Below are 17937 nucleotides of genomic sequence, written 5' to 3'. Positions count from 1 at the left end.
TTTGGTGGTACTGTGGTTAAGTTACCAGAATGATAAACCAAAAATCCAGAAACAAGCCGAAATTCTGCCACAGATGACGTATGTTGTGAAACTTGAGAGCAGATAGTTGAGTGGACAAGTGGTGAATGGCCCTTAGCTTCCACATGAGCTATATATTGATATGCTTCTTCACCATGCACACAAAATCTCATAGAGTATAAATATGTTTTGGTAACTTAGGGATGCCCACAGTATTGGCCAGAAGAGGGGACACTTCGATATGGGCCTATTCAAGTTGACTGCGTTTCTTGTTCGATGGATTGTGATCTAGTAAGTCGGCTCTTCAGGATATGCAATCTTACAAGGGTAAGTGTTTTGCAGACCATGTTTTTCTAAGAAACTTGACTAAAGTTAAGCTACTTTTATTGCTCTTTATTGGCCAAATAGTTTTATTATTTTGAGCTTTTCATGTTCGCCACCCTCCTCCTTTCATTTCAATCAAGTTCAACAACAATGAAGTCTTTTCCTGTGCAGACATGCTTCTTATCCCAATTCTCTGCACTCATCAAATGATAATAATTATAAATCCATGAGGATTATTTGAAAGTAAATATTTGTCCATTTAATACTGATAATATATGAAAGGTTGTTTTTGGTAGACATGAGGTTCACGAGGATGATTCTGCAAATGAAGGGGTTAACATATGAGGATGTTTGGCAGCTTTGCGCCTGCACTCATTGGAATTTAGAAGAATGCGTGGGGATCTTATGAGCTGTATAAGATGATGACAGGCATTGATTGTGTGGATAGCTAGAGGCTTTGACCCAGGGCTGAATTAGCTAACACGAGGGAGCATAGTTTTAAGGTGCTTGGAAATAGGTATCAAGGGGATGTCAGGGGTAAGATTTTCACACAGAGAATGGTGGGTGCGTGGAATGCTCTGCTGGCAGCGGTGGTGGAAGCGGATACAATAGGGTCTTTTAAGAGACTCTTAGATAGGTACATGGAGCTTAGAAAAATAGAAAATTCTAGGCAGTTTCTAGAGTAGATTACGTGATCGGTGCAAAATTGAGGGCTGAAGGGCCCGTAATGTGCTGTAGATTTCTTTGTTCTATGTTCTGTCTTATTGAAACCTACTGAATGTTGTAAGATAGGGTGGATGTGGAGGGGAAGTTTCCAGAAGTAGAGACACAGCCTCAAAGTTGAGTGGCGGCCTTTTAGAACAGAGGTAAAGAGGAATTTTTTTTTTTAGCCAGAGGGTAATGAATCTGTGGAATCTGTCACAGACTGCGGTGGAGGCCAAGTCCGTGGGTATATATAAGGCAGACGCTGATCATTTCCTGATCAGTCAGGGTATCAAAAGATATGGCAAGAAGACAGGTGTTTGGGGTTGAGTGGGATCCGGGATCAGCCATGATGGAATGGCAGAGCAGACTTGATGGGTTGAATGGCCTTAATCTGCTCCTATGTCTTATGGTCTTATGATACATTTTTGCATTACGGATAGAACAAATTACATTTTTCTTTAGATTTGTTGTTCCATGAAGCACCTGACACTTCACAGACAACAAAAATGATAAAGATATGGTTAAAGATGGGATTAATTTCTGCCATTGGTATTTTAAAAACGTATTTCAAATGCTTTTGATGCAAAGCTATTTGTCTTACCTTTCAATAGAAGCATTGTATTAAGTTTGTGCATTTAAAATTTTTGCAGTGAAATTAGTTTTTGTAAACATCTACCTTTGTGTCACCTAATCGATAATTTTAACCAATACACTGTTTAGAAAAAAGAAATCAAAATCATAATATAGTGGATTCTAGGGGACATTGCCTCAAGATTCAAGGGAGAAGATTTAGGACAGAGATGAGGAGAAGCTGTTTTTCCCAGAGAGTGGTAAATCTGTGGAATTCTCTGCCCAGGGAAGCAGTTGAGGCTTCTTCTCTAAATATATAAAGAAACAGTTAGATAGGTTTTTTACATAGTAAGGGAATTAAGGGTTATGGGGAAAAGGCAGGTAGATGGAGCTGAGTTTACTGATCAGCCATGATCTTATTAAATGGCGGGGCAGGCTTGATGGGCCAGATGGCCTACTCCTGCTCCTTTTCTTATGTTCTTATTCCAGTTAATTGGGACAAATCAGGACCAGTACATTTTGGCACAATTAAATAGCTTCCCCAGTTAGCCAAAGTTTCTTGGAAATAGTTAAAAAGATACTAAAAAAAACACAATTTAGCATTTAACTGAGTTACAACTTAGGTATTTAAATGAAATGCAGAACAAATTAGAACAATGCTACTACAGTGCTATAAAACTCTGTATTAGTTCTTAATAGTTATTGACAGAGGAATTCATCCAGTGTATAGTACTGTGTATGGGGTGTCCAGGGAGGGGCATCAACATTGGTGAAGGGGCTAGTTGTGTCCATTCTGGGGCAGCTGACTCACCTTTGGTCCCCACCAGACATTCAGCGGCCACACCCTGGTGCTCTACTTTGGTGGATTAAACTAGCTGAGGATAGCCAGTGAGCCTCATACCCCAGTAGGATAGAGACATGCCTGCTGTAGCATGTGATGTTAGCTCTGGTGGACTGGGTGGATGAGATCAGCAGTGAGATCCAACGGCCAAGAAGGTGGTCCTGCAACATTTCATGGAGAGTAGGAGGCATGATAGGCACAGGAGAAATCATGTTTATCCTCAGCGACCAAGGAAGACCCTGGTTTTTGATAACTACTTGTACCACTGGACCTAGACTTCTGAGGTCAAGAGAGTGGAACTGTCCCAGTGCAATGGCTTTTCCACTTTAAAAACTCTCCCGCACAGGTATCCCTCCCCACTGATCTCCCTCCTGGCACTTATCCGTGTAAGCGGAACAAGTGCTACACATGCCCTTACACTTCCTCCCTTACCACCATTCAGGGCCCCAAACAGTCCTTCCAGGTGAGGCATCACTTCACCTGTGAGTCGACTGGGGTGATATACTGCGTCCGGTGCTCCCGATGTGGCCTTTTATATATTGGTGAGACCCGACGCAGACTGGGAGACCGCTTTGCTGAACACCTACGCTCTGTCCGCCAGAGAAAGCAGGATCTCCCAGTGGCCACACATTTTAATTCCACATCCCATTCCCATTCTGACATGTCTATCCACGGCCTCCTGTACTGTAAAGATGAAGCCACACTCAGGTTGGAGGAACAACACCTTATATTCTGTCTGGGTAGACTCCAACCTGATGGCATGAACATCGACTTCTCTAACTTCCGCTAATGCCCCACCTCCCCCTCGTACCCCATCTGTTACTTATTTTTATGCACACATTCTTTCTCTCACTCTCCTTTTTCTCCCTGTGTCCCTCTGAATATACCCCTTGCTCATCCTCTGGGTCTCCCCCGCCCCCCCCCCCGTCTTTCTTCCCGGACCTCCTGTCCCATGATCCTCTCGTATCCCTTTTGCCAATCACCTGTCCAGCTCTTGGCTCCATCCCTCCCCCTCCTGTCTTCTCCTATCATTTTGGATCTCCCCCTCCCTCTCCAACTTTCAAATCTCTTACTAGCTCTTCCTTCAGTTAGTCCTGACGAAGGGTCTCGGCCTGAAACGTCGACTGCACCTCTTCCTAGAGATGCTGCCTGACCTGCTGCGTTCACCAGCAACTTTGATGTGTGTTGCTTGAATGTCCAGCATCTGCAGAATTCCTGTTGTTTCACTGTCATTGTTGGATACAGTGGACAACAATCACACTGCCATATTCTTTTGATTGACTCTAAATGAACAAAATTAGCACAGACACCTAGTGCAGATAATAGACTGCCTTCATGCAATGCTTTTGACAATTGCATCCTCCAGATCTTCATTTTCATTGTAACATTCAAGATGATTGTCGATATCTTCAAATTCTCATTTCATTTTCAACCCCTGCCCCCAGCTGTTTCTGACATCTCTAAACCTGAATGCTTTGAAAACACAGTGAGCAAAACAAATCTAAATTGTCTTCCTGTTTATTTCTTGCCAACTACTAGTGACAAAAAGCACTGATTTTTTGAGCACAAGCATAAGACAACTGATGCTATTTAAAAACTGTTTGTTTTAAGCATAGAGTAGTGACTAGTGGCCACACAAGTTCATGCGTCTTCATGCAGAGGAGGTTTTAGTAGCTGGAGGAGTCTGTGTCTGGGGAAATACTAAATACCCATTTTCTTTTCATAATCATTTCTGAAAGTCAAAAGAACAAATTGTTGCCATCAGATTCAAATTTACTTTGTAGGCTGATGAGAGCAGAAATGTGATGGGGCCAGAATTTTAAAACACAATTATAATCAGAAAAGGTCCTTGAACATCATTTAATTTCTATTACATAACTGTTCTGTTCAACCAATTACTTTTGCTGTTACATCCATTTTAAGTCACAGAAATACCTATTTAAATGGAGATCCCAAGAAGTGTATGTATAATTTGTTACTGGAGCACAACAGTGAAATGGAATATATTTGACACGTTTGAACAGTTGGACTATAATTGATATGCATCTCAACTGCTCCTAATTGCTGTAACAATCTCTTCCTTCCTTCCATACTTGCTCTTCTGAGCTAGTCTCATGGCATTAGCATAGTACCTCAGCACACCATGCCATGAGGGTACTTAGTACCACTTCATTCCTCATCTGGGGCATCTCTTCCTCTGCTACATCCCCCAGGAAACAGTTTCTTCGCTCTTCAGTCAACGTTCAATAATAGACCCTTCTCTGCACTATTCACAATGGTTGCTGATGCTCTGCACCTTCAAAAGTTGGAGGGTTCCACTTATTTCTTTGCTGGAGGCTGATGGTACTGGCAAACCTACACTTCACACTCCGGCTTGATTTTGCATGACATTGGGGGTGAATAAACTCCTTGAACTGGGCAATATGTTTGTATAGCCTCAGTTTATATGATATTGAAGCTACACAAATGTAATGGGGTTGAGAAGGATAATAAATTAGCCAGGATGAAATGGCAGAGAAAACTCGATGGGCCAAATCGCCTAATTCTGCTCCTATTTCTTACGGTTTTATGATACTCATTCTGTGCCGTGAATTAATGAAATTAACCTACACTGAAGACAGGCAATATATCTGTTTAATTTTTTTAATAAATTCTTCATGTCTAACTGTGGTGTAGTTATTTCATTATTATCTCAATGAATCAAATTTACTGAATTCATTTAACTCATTGGAATCAAACATTATGTGTGACTCAGTAGTTTGGATCAATTAAATTAATTTTGTAATTTTGTTTCCCATCAAATGTGCTTTATTAGTGTGGAATTCAGTAGTGAATACAATCCAATTAATTTATTCTCTCATCTGTAATTGGATGAGGGAGATCCAGTGAACCAGTTTCACAGGTCTGGATTTTGCCACAGTCATGATGGAAAACCATATTCTATTATCATCAATACAATGAAATTAGTAGCAGCAGAATTTCTCTCTGTGCTTGGATTAACCCAGAATTGCTGAGATTAGTTTAATTATCCAGGAACTCAGTTCTGTAGACCTCTGGGGGTAATTAATCAAATTGAGGAAACTTACGCTATATAGAATGAAAATCAGGTTTATATCACTGTAATGTTGTGAAATAGGTTGTTCTGGGGCAGCAGAACAGTGCAAGGCATTTTTTGAAAAATTACTATACATTTCAATTCTCTGTGGAGAGAATATACTAATACATTGATGGAGTTTAGAAGAATGAGGGGTGAACTCATTGAATCATTCAAAATACTTTAAGGGATTGAGAGGATTGAAAAGGGGAATGATTTTTCCCCTACCTAGATTATCTAGAACCAAGAATCACTCAAAATAAGTGGTTAGCCATTCAGGACCAAGGTGAGGGGTAATTTCTTCACTGGAAGATCGGGGATGATTGGAATTCCCTAGTCTAAGTGACAACTTGATCACTGAGTGTGTTCAAGGCAGATACTGATAGATCTGCAGATTCTAAGCAAATCTTGGAAAGTCTTTTGTTTGTTATCATGATTAAGGCATCAGTAGCAAGGTCAGCAATTATTGCTTCTGTCTAATTGCTCTTGAGAAGGTGATAGTCACCTTCTTGAACCATTGCAATCCATCTGGTGAATGTAGCTTCATGGTGCTCTTGAGTATGTACAAATTGACTATCAGAGTCCAATGCAAAATCCATATGAATCTTGGGAAAACTAAATTAGTTAATCCAAATTAACAATGATGGTTAATAATATTTGTAATAATCAATGATAAAATATAGTGTATTCTGCAAACTATCGGGGAAGCAGAAAGTGCTGTGAATGCTCACCTCAAAATTTTCGAAAGGACAACTGGTTGGTCTCTTCTTTAGGCCTACAATTGTTGTTTTGACAAAAGTTGCCCTAGCCTTGTTTATTTCTTTATTGTGATAAAGGGCCCTTTTGGCCCTTCTGGCCCTTCAAGCCACACCACCCATTACTGGATTAAATCTCCCATTTAATCCTGGTCTAATCATGAGAAAATTTACAAAGACCAATTGACCTTCTGAGTGGTATATCTTTGACCTGTGGGAGGAAACCACGTGGTCATGGGAGAATGTTCAAACTCCTTACAAGTAGCGCTGGGAATTGAACCTATGTCACCTGTACTGTAAAGCATTGTGCTAACCACTACAGTACTGTGCTACGCTGGTTTACAAAGAAAAATAAAATTGTGGAGAATTTTTAATTTGCTGACATTATGAAATAATAAATTTAATGATTTTATTGTATTATATTTGTATGTCATCCCTCATCCAATTTACAAATTGTTTGGAAAGAATAGAAATTTGTGCAGGAAGAATGAAGAAGTTAACATGAGGGAGAAGGAAACAAAGCACACTATTTTTAATCAAAAAGAAGTAAAATCAGTGATCTAAAAAATCAGTGTAGCAGGAGTTTATCAGGATAAATTTCTTTCAAAATCACAACAGAATGTTAAGGTAAAATGCTGAGAAGCCAGACAGGTCAGGTTTAAAATATTGCTTTTACTCCCTGGAAACAAGGATGAATAAGGTATCTTTGTATGAGAAATGACAGTGTAGAAAGTGGCAGTCCCAGTGGAACAGCAAGTCAAGAGAAAGAAGATGAGCCAATGATACACATGAGCTATGAGGGTGTATGACTCTTGACAGATATAATCACTCTTTATTGATTGTGGAAGTACTGGACCACAAGCCTTCCATCACCGAATTTATACAAAAGCGAAATGCTGTGTTTGCTGGAAATCTTCAGTAGAAGCAGAAAATGCTCTAAATACTTATACAATTTACATTTCAGACTTTGTTGAGATGAAAATCACAAAACATTACTGTGCAAAAAAGTCCTTGGCACATGTCTATGACTAAGACTTTTGCACAGTACCGTAGTAATTTTATGTATTGCACTGTACTGCCACTGCAAAAAAAAATGACGTATGTGGGCGATGGTAACTCTGATTCTAATATGGGTAACACACACAAAATGCTGAAGGAACTCAGCAGCCCAGGCAGTGTCTATGGCAAAAAGTTGACATTTTGGGCCGAAATATAATATAGGTCTCTGTTGTGGAGTGAGAGTGGGAAGCGGGTAGGGGAGGGGAATCACAGTTGGGAAAAGGGGAAGGGAGATTGGAGGGAGCGGAAGGCACCAGAGAGACATTCTGTAACGATCAATAAACCAGTTGTTTGGAGTCAAATACCTTGCCTGGTGTCCCAGGGCTGGGTGTGTCAGCACCTATGCCTACCTGCCTCCCTGTCCCTGCCACTTCTACAGCAGCAAGCCTCAGCTTCTCTTCTCCTCTTTTTAGACCTCTGCCTAGTTCCAGCCTCCAGTGAGAGCGATCGCTTGTGATGTCCTCCCACCTCTCGACGTTCATATTTATATACATACATATATATATATATATATATAAAAAACTTCTATAGATATATATAAAACCTTTGCACAGTACCACAGTAAGGATTTACAGTTGTCATCACGAGATTTTACACAAGGATGGAAAACTTCTTTGTGTAACGTAGCTGAAAATTATTACTGGTGATATGGAGCTGAGGGTGGGAATAGAATGAAAATTCATCAACTCTCAAACAGGTGCATTTCGGTTTGTTGCCATTATTTTGCTTGGTGTTCCGAAGGACCAAATGACAATACGTCAAGAAAAAATAAAGATATCATTAGATCCTTGCAGTGGTGGGTGGCTTCAAGATTTTTGGCAGTTACCGCGTTCATTACCATTTAATTCCAATAAGGGAGTGTTGACATTCAATGAGGCAAAGTCAGCTAATCTCAGGAAAGCTGAACAATTTACAGCATAAATCTTTGCCGGAGCTAGAATGGATTACACGCTTAGTAATCAGTGAAGTCTCCTCCAAATTGTGTGCAAATTTAGATGATTTACAAGGTTTTTCTCTGCTGTGACATTCCTAGGTTAATTTGCCTTCTCCATGAATGAACATTGGCTGATGTATAACCAGTAGACAGATTTAAATTACATGGATTTTTTCATCAAGACCAACCATGATCTTTGGACAGGGAATATATCATGTAAATCAAATGTGGATAACTAATATTTCTTGAGGGCATATGTGAGGCTCTGTGACAGAAATATAGTTTGACCTTGTCAATGCAGTCAGTGGTGAGACATTCTGCAGATGCTGGATATCTAAGCAACACACACAAGATGCATTCAATGACAGAGTGAAATCTTTCATTTCTGCCTAGTTCATTTCCCTCTTCCCATTCAGTGATGGACGGGATCTTGTTGTTCTGATAAAATGAGCAAATTTCCTTCATTCCTATTTGTCTGGGAAAGAAAAAATTGCATCACATTAGAATGACTTCACCTGGTGGGTTCAAAATAATGATAGGCTTCCAGACTTTGCTGTTTTAACCTTTGCAGAATCAGAAGCAGGTTTAATATCATGAGCGTATATCATGAAATTTGTTGATTTTGTGGCAGCAGTGCAATGCAATACATGATAATAGAGAAAAAAACTTGAATTATAGTAAATATATATTCATATGTAAAATAGTTAAATAAATAGTGTAAAAATAGAAATAAAAATGTAGTGAGGTAGTATTCATAGGTTCAATGTCCATTCAAACCAGATGGCAGAGGGGAAGACGCTGTTAGAGAACATAGAACATAGAGAATCTACATCACATTACAGGCCCCTTTGCCCACAATGTTGTGCCAACCATTTAACCTACTAGAGAAGCTACCTTGAATTACCCTACTCCATAGCTCCATGTACCTATCTAAGAGTCTCTTAGAAGATCCTATTGTATCTGATTCTACCACCTTCACTGGCAGTGCATTCCACACACCCACCACTCTCTGTGTGAAAAACTTACCTCTGACATCCCCCTTGTACATACTTCCAAGCACCTTAAAACTATGCCCCCTCGTATTAGCCCTTTCAGCCTTGGGACAAAACCATCACACAAGCAATGCCTGTCATCATCTTATACACCTGTATGTTCCTGAATTGTTGAGTGTGTGCCTTCAGGCTTCTGTATCTCTTTCCTGATGGTAGCAATGAGAACAAGGCATGACCTGGGTGATGGGAGTCCTTAATGATGGATGCTGCTTTTTTGAGGCATTGCTCCTTGAAAATGTCCTGGATACCATGGAGGCTAGTGCCCCTAATGGAGCTCTCTAAGTTTACAACTCCCTGCAGCTTATTTTGATCCTGTGCTGTAGCTATTCCACCCCTCTTACCAGATGGTGATGCAGCCAGTTAGAATGCTCTCAATAGTACATCTGTAGAAATTTGTGAGTGTTTTTGGTGACATACCAAATCTCCTCAAACTCCCAATGAAATACAGCTGCGGAATCACCTGAATAGGTTGTACTGTACATGTACCACTTGAGTAACTATAATCCTGCTGAACTTTTTTTAATGTTGGCAGCCTTATCAGTGTGATAACAGCTAGGTTAAATATTACTCACAATCAAAAAAGAAGAAACTTGCCATAGTCTGTCCCCTCTGTCCCTCTGACTATACCCCTTGCCCATCCTCTGGGTTTCACCCCCCCCCCGCCCTTTGTATCTCATCTGTTATTTCTCAAAACATGGCCATTAAAATATTTTAGAAATGCAGGCACTGTTGTATGGTGGAAAACTAGTTAATTTATGTCCTGAAAGCTTTTGTAAACCAGAAAAGTGATAGTGAAAGGGTTATCTATTTTAGATTAGTGACATGCATGTTGTGGAGGACATTGATGACAACACTGCTGTTCTGTGGAATACCTACATGGAATCACTTGCATCCAGCTGAGGGAGTTGATGGATTCCAACTCAGCTCAATATATCAGACAATGTCAGACTGCCTTAGTACATCAAAGTAATGTCAGTCTAGATCTTTCTGATCAAATCCCTGGGTGAGAACTAAACCATCGACTCAAAGATAAGAATGCAAGCAATTGAACCACAGCTGACATTGCAAATAAACTTTAATTAATGTGAGACAAAACCATATACCATTTGCCCTTGTTCATGGTGGTGTGACTGCACAGGTGAACATACTGGTGTTCTGTTTCAGAGAAAACACCAGTGAGCAGGGAGTACCTGGAGGATTAGAAAATAGATGTGAGGAGCTTTTGGAATTAAGATAAACCATAAATTGTAGGAGCAGAATTTGCCATTCAACCCATCAAGTCTATTTTGCTATTCCATAATGGCTTAATTATTATCCCGCTCAACCCATACTCCTGCTTTTTCATTGTAATCTTTTATGCCCTTACTAATAAAGAACCTATCAATCTCCACTTTAAATACACCCAATGACTTACCACAGCCACATGTGGCAATGAATTCCACAGATTCACCAACCTCTGGCTGAAGAAATTCCTCTTCATCTCTGTTCTAAAATAACGTTCTTCTTCTTTAAGGCTGTGACCCCTGGTCCTAGGCTTTCTCACTATGGAAACATCCTCTCCATGTCCATTCTATCTAGGCTTTTCAGTATTAAGTAGATGTCAATGAGATTCCCCTCCTCACCTCCATTCTTCTGAACTCCAGTGAATACCGGCCCAGAACCATCTAACACTCCTCATATGTTAACCCTTTCTTTCGTGGTATCATTCTTATGGACTACTTCTGGATCCTCTCCATTGCAACTACATCCTTTCTTAGAAATGGGGCCCAAAACTGCTCACAATACTCCAAATGTGATCTGACCAATGCCTTGTAAAGTCTTAGCATTAAATCCTTGCTTTTATATTCTGGTTCTAGTTCTAAGATGAGGTAATGGCAAAAGAGATGTTGGGCTGGTGTGGTGCAAACCATGATGCCAGTGATGTCTTTAATCCTTAATTAACACATACTTTCTCAACTCACCGTGTTCATTGGTGGGTAATCCAGTTACTGGGCAGGGTTACTTGGTCATTAATTGTAAAATTCCATTCCTTGACCTCTTGTTTTCTATGTAATCTTGCTTCACTGTTATATAACATACCTTTGTAGCACAATGAGTTGAATTGTCTTTAACTTTAACTAAAAGCTCTGTAATGATATCCAAATGCACATCAGAGTAGTATTCTGACCTCAGCATGGTGCTGCTTTGACTAAAATTAAGGCTGCAGTTTTCATACTATGACATTAAAATTTACAGCCATGCCCCACAACAGCAATTGGAAGAAAATAATTACCATACTGTTCCTCAAGATAGATGGATTTTCTGGGGTTTGGGGTGGCAATGATGGAGAAACATTTTGCTGTTCACCCTGTGTATTTCTCCAAGTGAGAATTACACCCTACTATAGGTTTTCTTCTCTCTGGATATACGGTAATGCAGCACCTTGTGTGAAATATTATTTCACAAATAAAAGCTGTAGGAAGGGAAGGCTATGTTGGAAATATATGTGCATAAATACAACACTGTCTATATTTTTGTGTGCTGGCGGCAGTTACAGCTACTTTAGGAAGATGAATTAGCCTTGATGAGAACAGTCAGTTATTATTTTTTTATATGGAAGCAGGTACATCAATGTCTGTTTTTTTTTATTTAATCCTCAGCCACAGGAAGGTTATCTCATGGTGCAGCAGTTCCAGTACTTGGGATGGGCTGCTCACAGGGAAATACCCGCCTCGAAGCGATCATTTTTGAAGTTAATTCTCCAGGTTGATAAATGGCAAGAAGAATGTGAAGAAGGAGAAGGACGAACTATTGTTCACTGTCTGTGAGTAACGCCATAGGGGTAGTTTTTATTCATCAGCTCTTACAAAAAATACTGGACACTCTCAGCATCCCTGGGGTGGGGAGAGAGAGTACAGAATTAATGTTTCAGTTCGAAGACTCTTCATCTTAACATGTGCTACTAAAAAACGCTTTTCAAACTTCTGCACTTTATTAAAATTAGGCAAAACCTTCTTTCATATATCAAATCATTTTCCCAAGAATCAATGGACTGAACTTACAATGAAAGCATATTCTTCCTCAGATAATGAAAATAAAACTGTACACAGTTCTCCCAGTGCAACTTCACCAAAATCTTGCAAAGTTGCCTCAAAACTTCCCTACATCTGTTCTCCATATTCCTTGCAATAAAGGCCAGCATTCATAGCGACAAAGAGAACTACAGTACAGAAGCAGGCCTTTCAGCCCATCTAATCCATGCCAAACTATTATTCTGCCTTGTGACATTGACCTGCGCCCTGACCATAGCCCTCCATACCCCTCCCGTCAATGCCCTTATCCAAATTTCTCATAAATGCTGAAAAAAATCAAATCTGCATCTACCACTTCTGCTGGCAGCTTGTCCCACACTCTCACCAGTCTCGGAGTTAAGTTACCCCTCACATTCTCTTTAAATATTTCACCGTTCACCCTTAACCCTTATCATGGTAGTCTCAACCAACCTCAGTAGAAAAGAAGCCTGCTTTTAATTCCCCTATCTATACCCCTCGTAATTTTGTATACCAATTCATTTGTCTTTCTAAGTACTTGCTGTACTAACCTTTTGTGGCTCAAGTACTCAGTCCCTCAGTACTGCAACATATTATTATCTCTTTCTGTTAAGTAATATTAGCTTTTTCATTCTTGCTTCCAAACTTGATGTTTTCACATTTCCCCACATTATACTCCATCTGTCAGCTTTTTGCTCATTCATTTAATTTATCTGTCTTCTCTTACAGGCTGTTTAAAGTAATTGAACCAGCCTTTTGGTCTACCATGTCCATGCCGATATTTGCACTTAGGTGTACTAATCCTGTTTACATGCATTTAGCCCATAATCTTCTGTGCCTTGGTGAATCAAATGCTTGGTTAGATGCTTCTGAAATGTGATGAGAGTATCTGTATCCTTCACCTCCTTAGGCAGTGGTTTCCAGATTCCAAACACTGTGTGTGGATAAAATTCCCCCTCAGGTCCCCTCTAAACTTCCTGCGTCTCATTTTCAACCCATGACCCATTGTTTTGGATACCCTCACCAACAGGGAAAGATTCTTGCTAGTCACTGTATCTGCCCTTTATGTTATTTTATGAACCTCTATCTCATATGCCATGGAGCAACACTATTGGGGAAAGGGTCCATGGACCACAGGTTGGGAACCTCTCAAGCTCCTTCACTATCAAACCCAGCCTTATCCAATCTCTCCAATCTTCAATGCTCCAATCCAGGCAACATCATGGTCCTTCTGTTCAGTAACACTACCTTCAGCTTTACTATTTTCATGCCTCCTCAAAATCTGCTAATCCATATCATCAACAAACTCTGCTTTCACCCAAGTTAACAAAATAGTTTATAAATAGTTGAGACATCAGCACAGATCCCTTTTTTTCTCATTGATTACTAATTGCCATTCTGAAAATAACTCATTTATCCCAACTCTGTAGCCACGCCTCTACCCATGCTAATGTATTATCCACTTGTGCAGTAATCTTTTGTTTTAATTATCTTATCAAATGCCTTCTGGAAATTCAAACACATGAGAAAGTAACACACACAAAATGCTGGAGGAACTCAGCAGATCAGGCAGCATCTGTGGAAATGAATAAACAGTCGACGTTTTGGGTCTTCAGGACTGAGAAGGAAGGGGGAAGTTGCCAGAATAGAAGGGTGTGGGGAGAGGAAGGAGGCTAGCTGGAAGGCAATAGGTGAAGTCAGGTGGGTGGAAAAGGTAAAGGGAAGGTATCTGATAGGAGAGGATAGTGGACCAGAGGAGATAAGGAAGGAAGAGGGGCCCAAGGGGAAGTGGTAGGCAGGTGAGAAAAGATAAAAAGCGAGTGCGGAAGAGGGGAGGGAAAGGGAACTTTTTCTTGAACGGAAGGAGAAATCGATATTCATGCCATCAGGGTGGAGGCTACACAGGCGGAATATAAAGTGTTGCTCCTCCACCCTAAGAGAGGTCTCATCTTGGCACAATAGGAGACTGTGGATCGACATGTCGGAACGGGAATCGGACTTGGAATTGAAATGTTCAGCCACCAGGAAATTCCGCTTTTGGCAGATCGAGCTGAGGTGCTCGACGAAGCGGTCAAATATACTACATCTTAATTTCCCTTAACCTACTTAGTTACATCCTCAAAGAATTGTAGCATAATTTGTCAAACATGATTTCAGTTTCATTCCACCGAGAAAATAAAGTGGGACATTGAGAATCTCCTTGGTGCATTTCAGAAACGGAGGAGGCCGGAGTGGAATGTTTTGTGCCATTAACATTATTTGTGAAATGATCAAAAGGCAAAATGTAGTCGACATTTTCCATGGAGTAAAGACGCTTCGAAACAGCAAACCAAATATGGTGGAAACCCTGGTGAGAATTCATTTTCCCTTTTATTCTCCTTATAACGTACAAAAATAGATGAAACCCAATGTAATAAACAAATTGTACACTTCTGCCTACTGGTATTACTTTAAAATCATATTGAGGTTTTACTGCTGTCACTTTAAATGTCTGCAATACTTTTGAATGCATTAGCACACATCTGACCACTTCTCTTTGGATTAAAGGTTAAGATTGTGGTATGACCGGTACTCACGGTCTGTTTAATAAGCAGAGCAGCAGACCAGGATAGACTGAAAACATTTGGATAAAATGCACAGAGTACTGTGTAGGTCAAGTAGTGTCAGTAGGGAGGTGAGCAGTGTCAGGTCAAAAACCTTTCATCAGAATTAGGAAAAGTTAGAAAACCAATGGTTAGAAGTTCTGGATAAGGAAGAGGTGAGGAGAGAAAATAAAAGGAATATCTGTGGCAGGAAGATCAAGAAAGACCAAATGGCACCGCACTTGAAGAATAATATGAAGTTTGTTAATGGGGAGGCACGGTAGCATAGTGGTTAGCACAATGCTTTACAGTACAGGCAACCTGGGTTCAATTGCCGACACTGCACGTAAGGAGTTTGTACATTCTCCCCATGACTGTGTGGGTTTCCCCCGGGCACTCTGGTTTCCTCCCACAGTCCAAAGACATAATGGTTGGTAGGTTAATTGATTGTTGTAAATTGTCCCTTGATTAGGCCAGGGTTAAACTGGAGAATTGCTGTGCAGCATGGCTTGAAGGGCTAGAAGAGCCTATTCTGCACTGTATCTCGGTTAGTAGATGATAGATAAATGTAGCTATTCTATATGGAGGAGATTTAAATAGGAGATAAATGAGAACAGAGGAAAGGCAAAACAAAAGATGCCGAAACTATAAAAAAGAACCAAAAATTAAAGAATATACTGGAATTGTTTGCAAGAATTCTGCCAAAAATCATAAATATGACTTGTGCAAATTGAAGGTTACCAAATGTAACACACACAAAATGTTGAAGGAACTCAGCAGGTCAGGCAGCATCTACAAAAATGAATAAACTGTCTGTTTATTCACATCCATAGATGCTGCCTGTTCCTCCAGCATGTTGTGTGCGTTGGTGTGGGGACATCTGTAGAATCTCTTGTGGTTACAAAAAGTATTAATCTTCTATCAAGTTCGGATCTGAGAGCTTTCTTTCCCATCTAAGAAGATTCCCATGATAGTTTTATTGATTACAACAACTTGAACAATGTTAAACTTTAACCCCTAGGCATTTCCTTCATGTATCATGCTAATTATACATTTGACACGACAACTGGTTCAAAAAAGAAAAAATCAGTACATTTGATCTTATTTATTTCCCTTATTGCAAAATCAGTAGTCCAAAATGTACAGAAAATAGCTTTGCTAACATTTGAGGTTTGGCTGCCAACACTGCTCAGATTTACTAGATTTAACCACAACATTTTACATTTGGTGAGAGCAAAAGGATTTGAATGATATGTTGCATTAGCAGAGTGAACTTCATATTTACCATTGAAGTGCTGATGGGAAGTAATTGAATTTTTATTTGTAATGGTAACAAGTGGAAATGTTGCACGATGGGTGAATATTTACAAGTCCCCAGGGCCTGTAGCAGCATTTTCCATTGTACCCATAAAACAGTCTGTTGGTTTCATTTCACTTGGTACATCTCATCTTAGTTTTTAGGTAAATGAAACCAGTCCATTTTCTGGTTGCTATGAGATTAATACCGCTGTGTTGTTCAGCTGCTGTTCTGTTCCTAGTGTTATGTACCCCGTAACTGGGTTGCCAAACCAGCAGAAATGGATCACTCATTTGGAGTCTGGAGTACTAGAACTAAGAAAGTTTTATTAAAGAAACAAGCAACACAGTAATCGAAAGGATAATAAATGCAACAGTTCAGTGATGATAAACACACATGTGCACAGAATTAAGATAACAGCATCAATCAAGCTCTATCGTTGTCTAGGGGTAAATGACCAAATTTCAAAATGACTCAAAGTTCAGTCCAGTTCAGTTCGCAGTAATCGTTGCCATGGCGATGGACAACGTGGGGGAAGAGAGAGATAGAACAGGAACAACTGATCATTCAGAACACTGCTTCACTCACAGACCGGCGAGATTGCTCACAAGCAACTTTTGGGCGGGTCCTTGGTGATGTCACCTGAGGTCACCGACTGTGACCCCTCCTCCAGATGTGGTCGATCCTCTGCAGTGAACCCGGCACCCAGGCAAGGGCGGACACACACCGGGTTCCCGCTGATCGTATCTTTCCACCCTGGTCGTTGTCTGGTACTTCTCACCCACTCGTGAGAGGCGCACCGCTTCCAGGGTCTCGTTACCTCGGGTGGCGTGTGTGTCCCGCCTTAGCAAACCGGTCCCTTTTTATCCCCCTGCTGGGGTATCGCCTGTCCTTCACTTCAAACAGTTCAGGGTTCAAAGGGGGGAGCCGCTCCAGACAGCTCTCTCTCCCACGTCCCTGCATTACACATCTCCAAGCGCTGCTCCATTGTTCCTTATCTCTCCTTCCCCTGAGGGCAGGTGGCAGACCACTTGCTGATGTCACTGATGCTAACCCAGGCCAGCAAACATCTTAATTTTATGTGTATTCTCATCACACTAGCAATAATCAGAAAACATTAACATGAACAATTAGCCAAGAGGTGTTCCCCATCCACATCTTTTCCAGAAGCATTCTGTTTCACAAAACAAAATGGACATAATATAACTTCAAATTCATCATTTGGAATTTTGACTAATTTCAGAGTTGACCAAGATCATCATTACTTTCTGCAGAGTTTTTAAACTCTATATTATTCCATGCTTTTATTTAGTTTACTAATATTTAAAAATGTGGCCCTATTTATGCACAGTACACCTGTATTAACTTTCTGTTATGAGGTGGAGTTAAACAGAGATTGAGTATTTTAAAAGTTTCGAATACAGTTCAAAGTATCTCAATTCCTGCAGATAATATGGCTGGAAAATCCCCAGTACTACATAGATTTTATTAAAAATAGCCATGATACTGTAGGTGTTGGAAAAAATTTTTTACAGAATAGTTCATATAACTTGAGTTCCACTTCCCATTGTTTTGTTTTTGTTTTGTCCTCTCATTGATGCTACTCATTTGTTCAGTAATCCTTTTTGTTTTAATAATAATAATACTTTATTGATCCCAAGCATTAAATTTCCCTTA

General features: G+C 40.2%; 1 protein-coding gene across 6 annotated transcripts in view; it reads left to right on the top strand.

Annotated features, from left to right (window-relative positions):
* Positions 1-17937, top strand: part of ptprk (protein tyrosine phosphatase receptor type K) — a 691044-nt gene that overhangs the window by 664026 nt on the left and 9081 nt on the right. For all 6 annotated transcript variants that reach the window (XM_063034492.1, XM_063034484.1, XM_063034476.1 and 3 more), the window contains 3 exons: positions 220-345; positions 11992-12155; positions 14596-14731. In XM_063034492.1, coding sequence (XP_062890562.1) covers positions 220-345; positions 11992-12155; positions 14596-14731 — 426 coding nt within the window. The remainder of the gene's footprint in view (positions 1-219; positions 346-11991; positions 12156-14595; positions 14732-17937) is intronic.

This window comes from Mobula hypostoma, chromosome 2 (assembly GCF_963921235.1).
Source record: "Mobula hypostoma chromosome 2, sMobHyp1.1, whole genome shotgun sequence".
Taxonomy (NCBI): domain Eukaryota; kingdom Metazoa; phylum Chordata; class Chondrichthyes; order Myliobatiformes; family Myliobatidae; genus Mobula; species Mobula hypostoma.
Note: the sequence above shows the minus strand (reverse complement) of the source record. Positions and strands in the feature narration are given on the sequence as shown.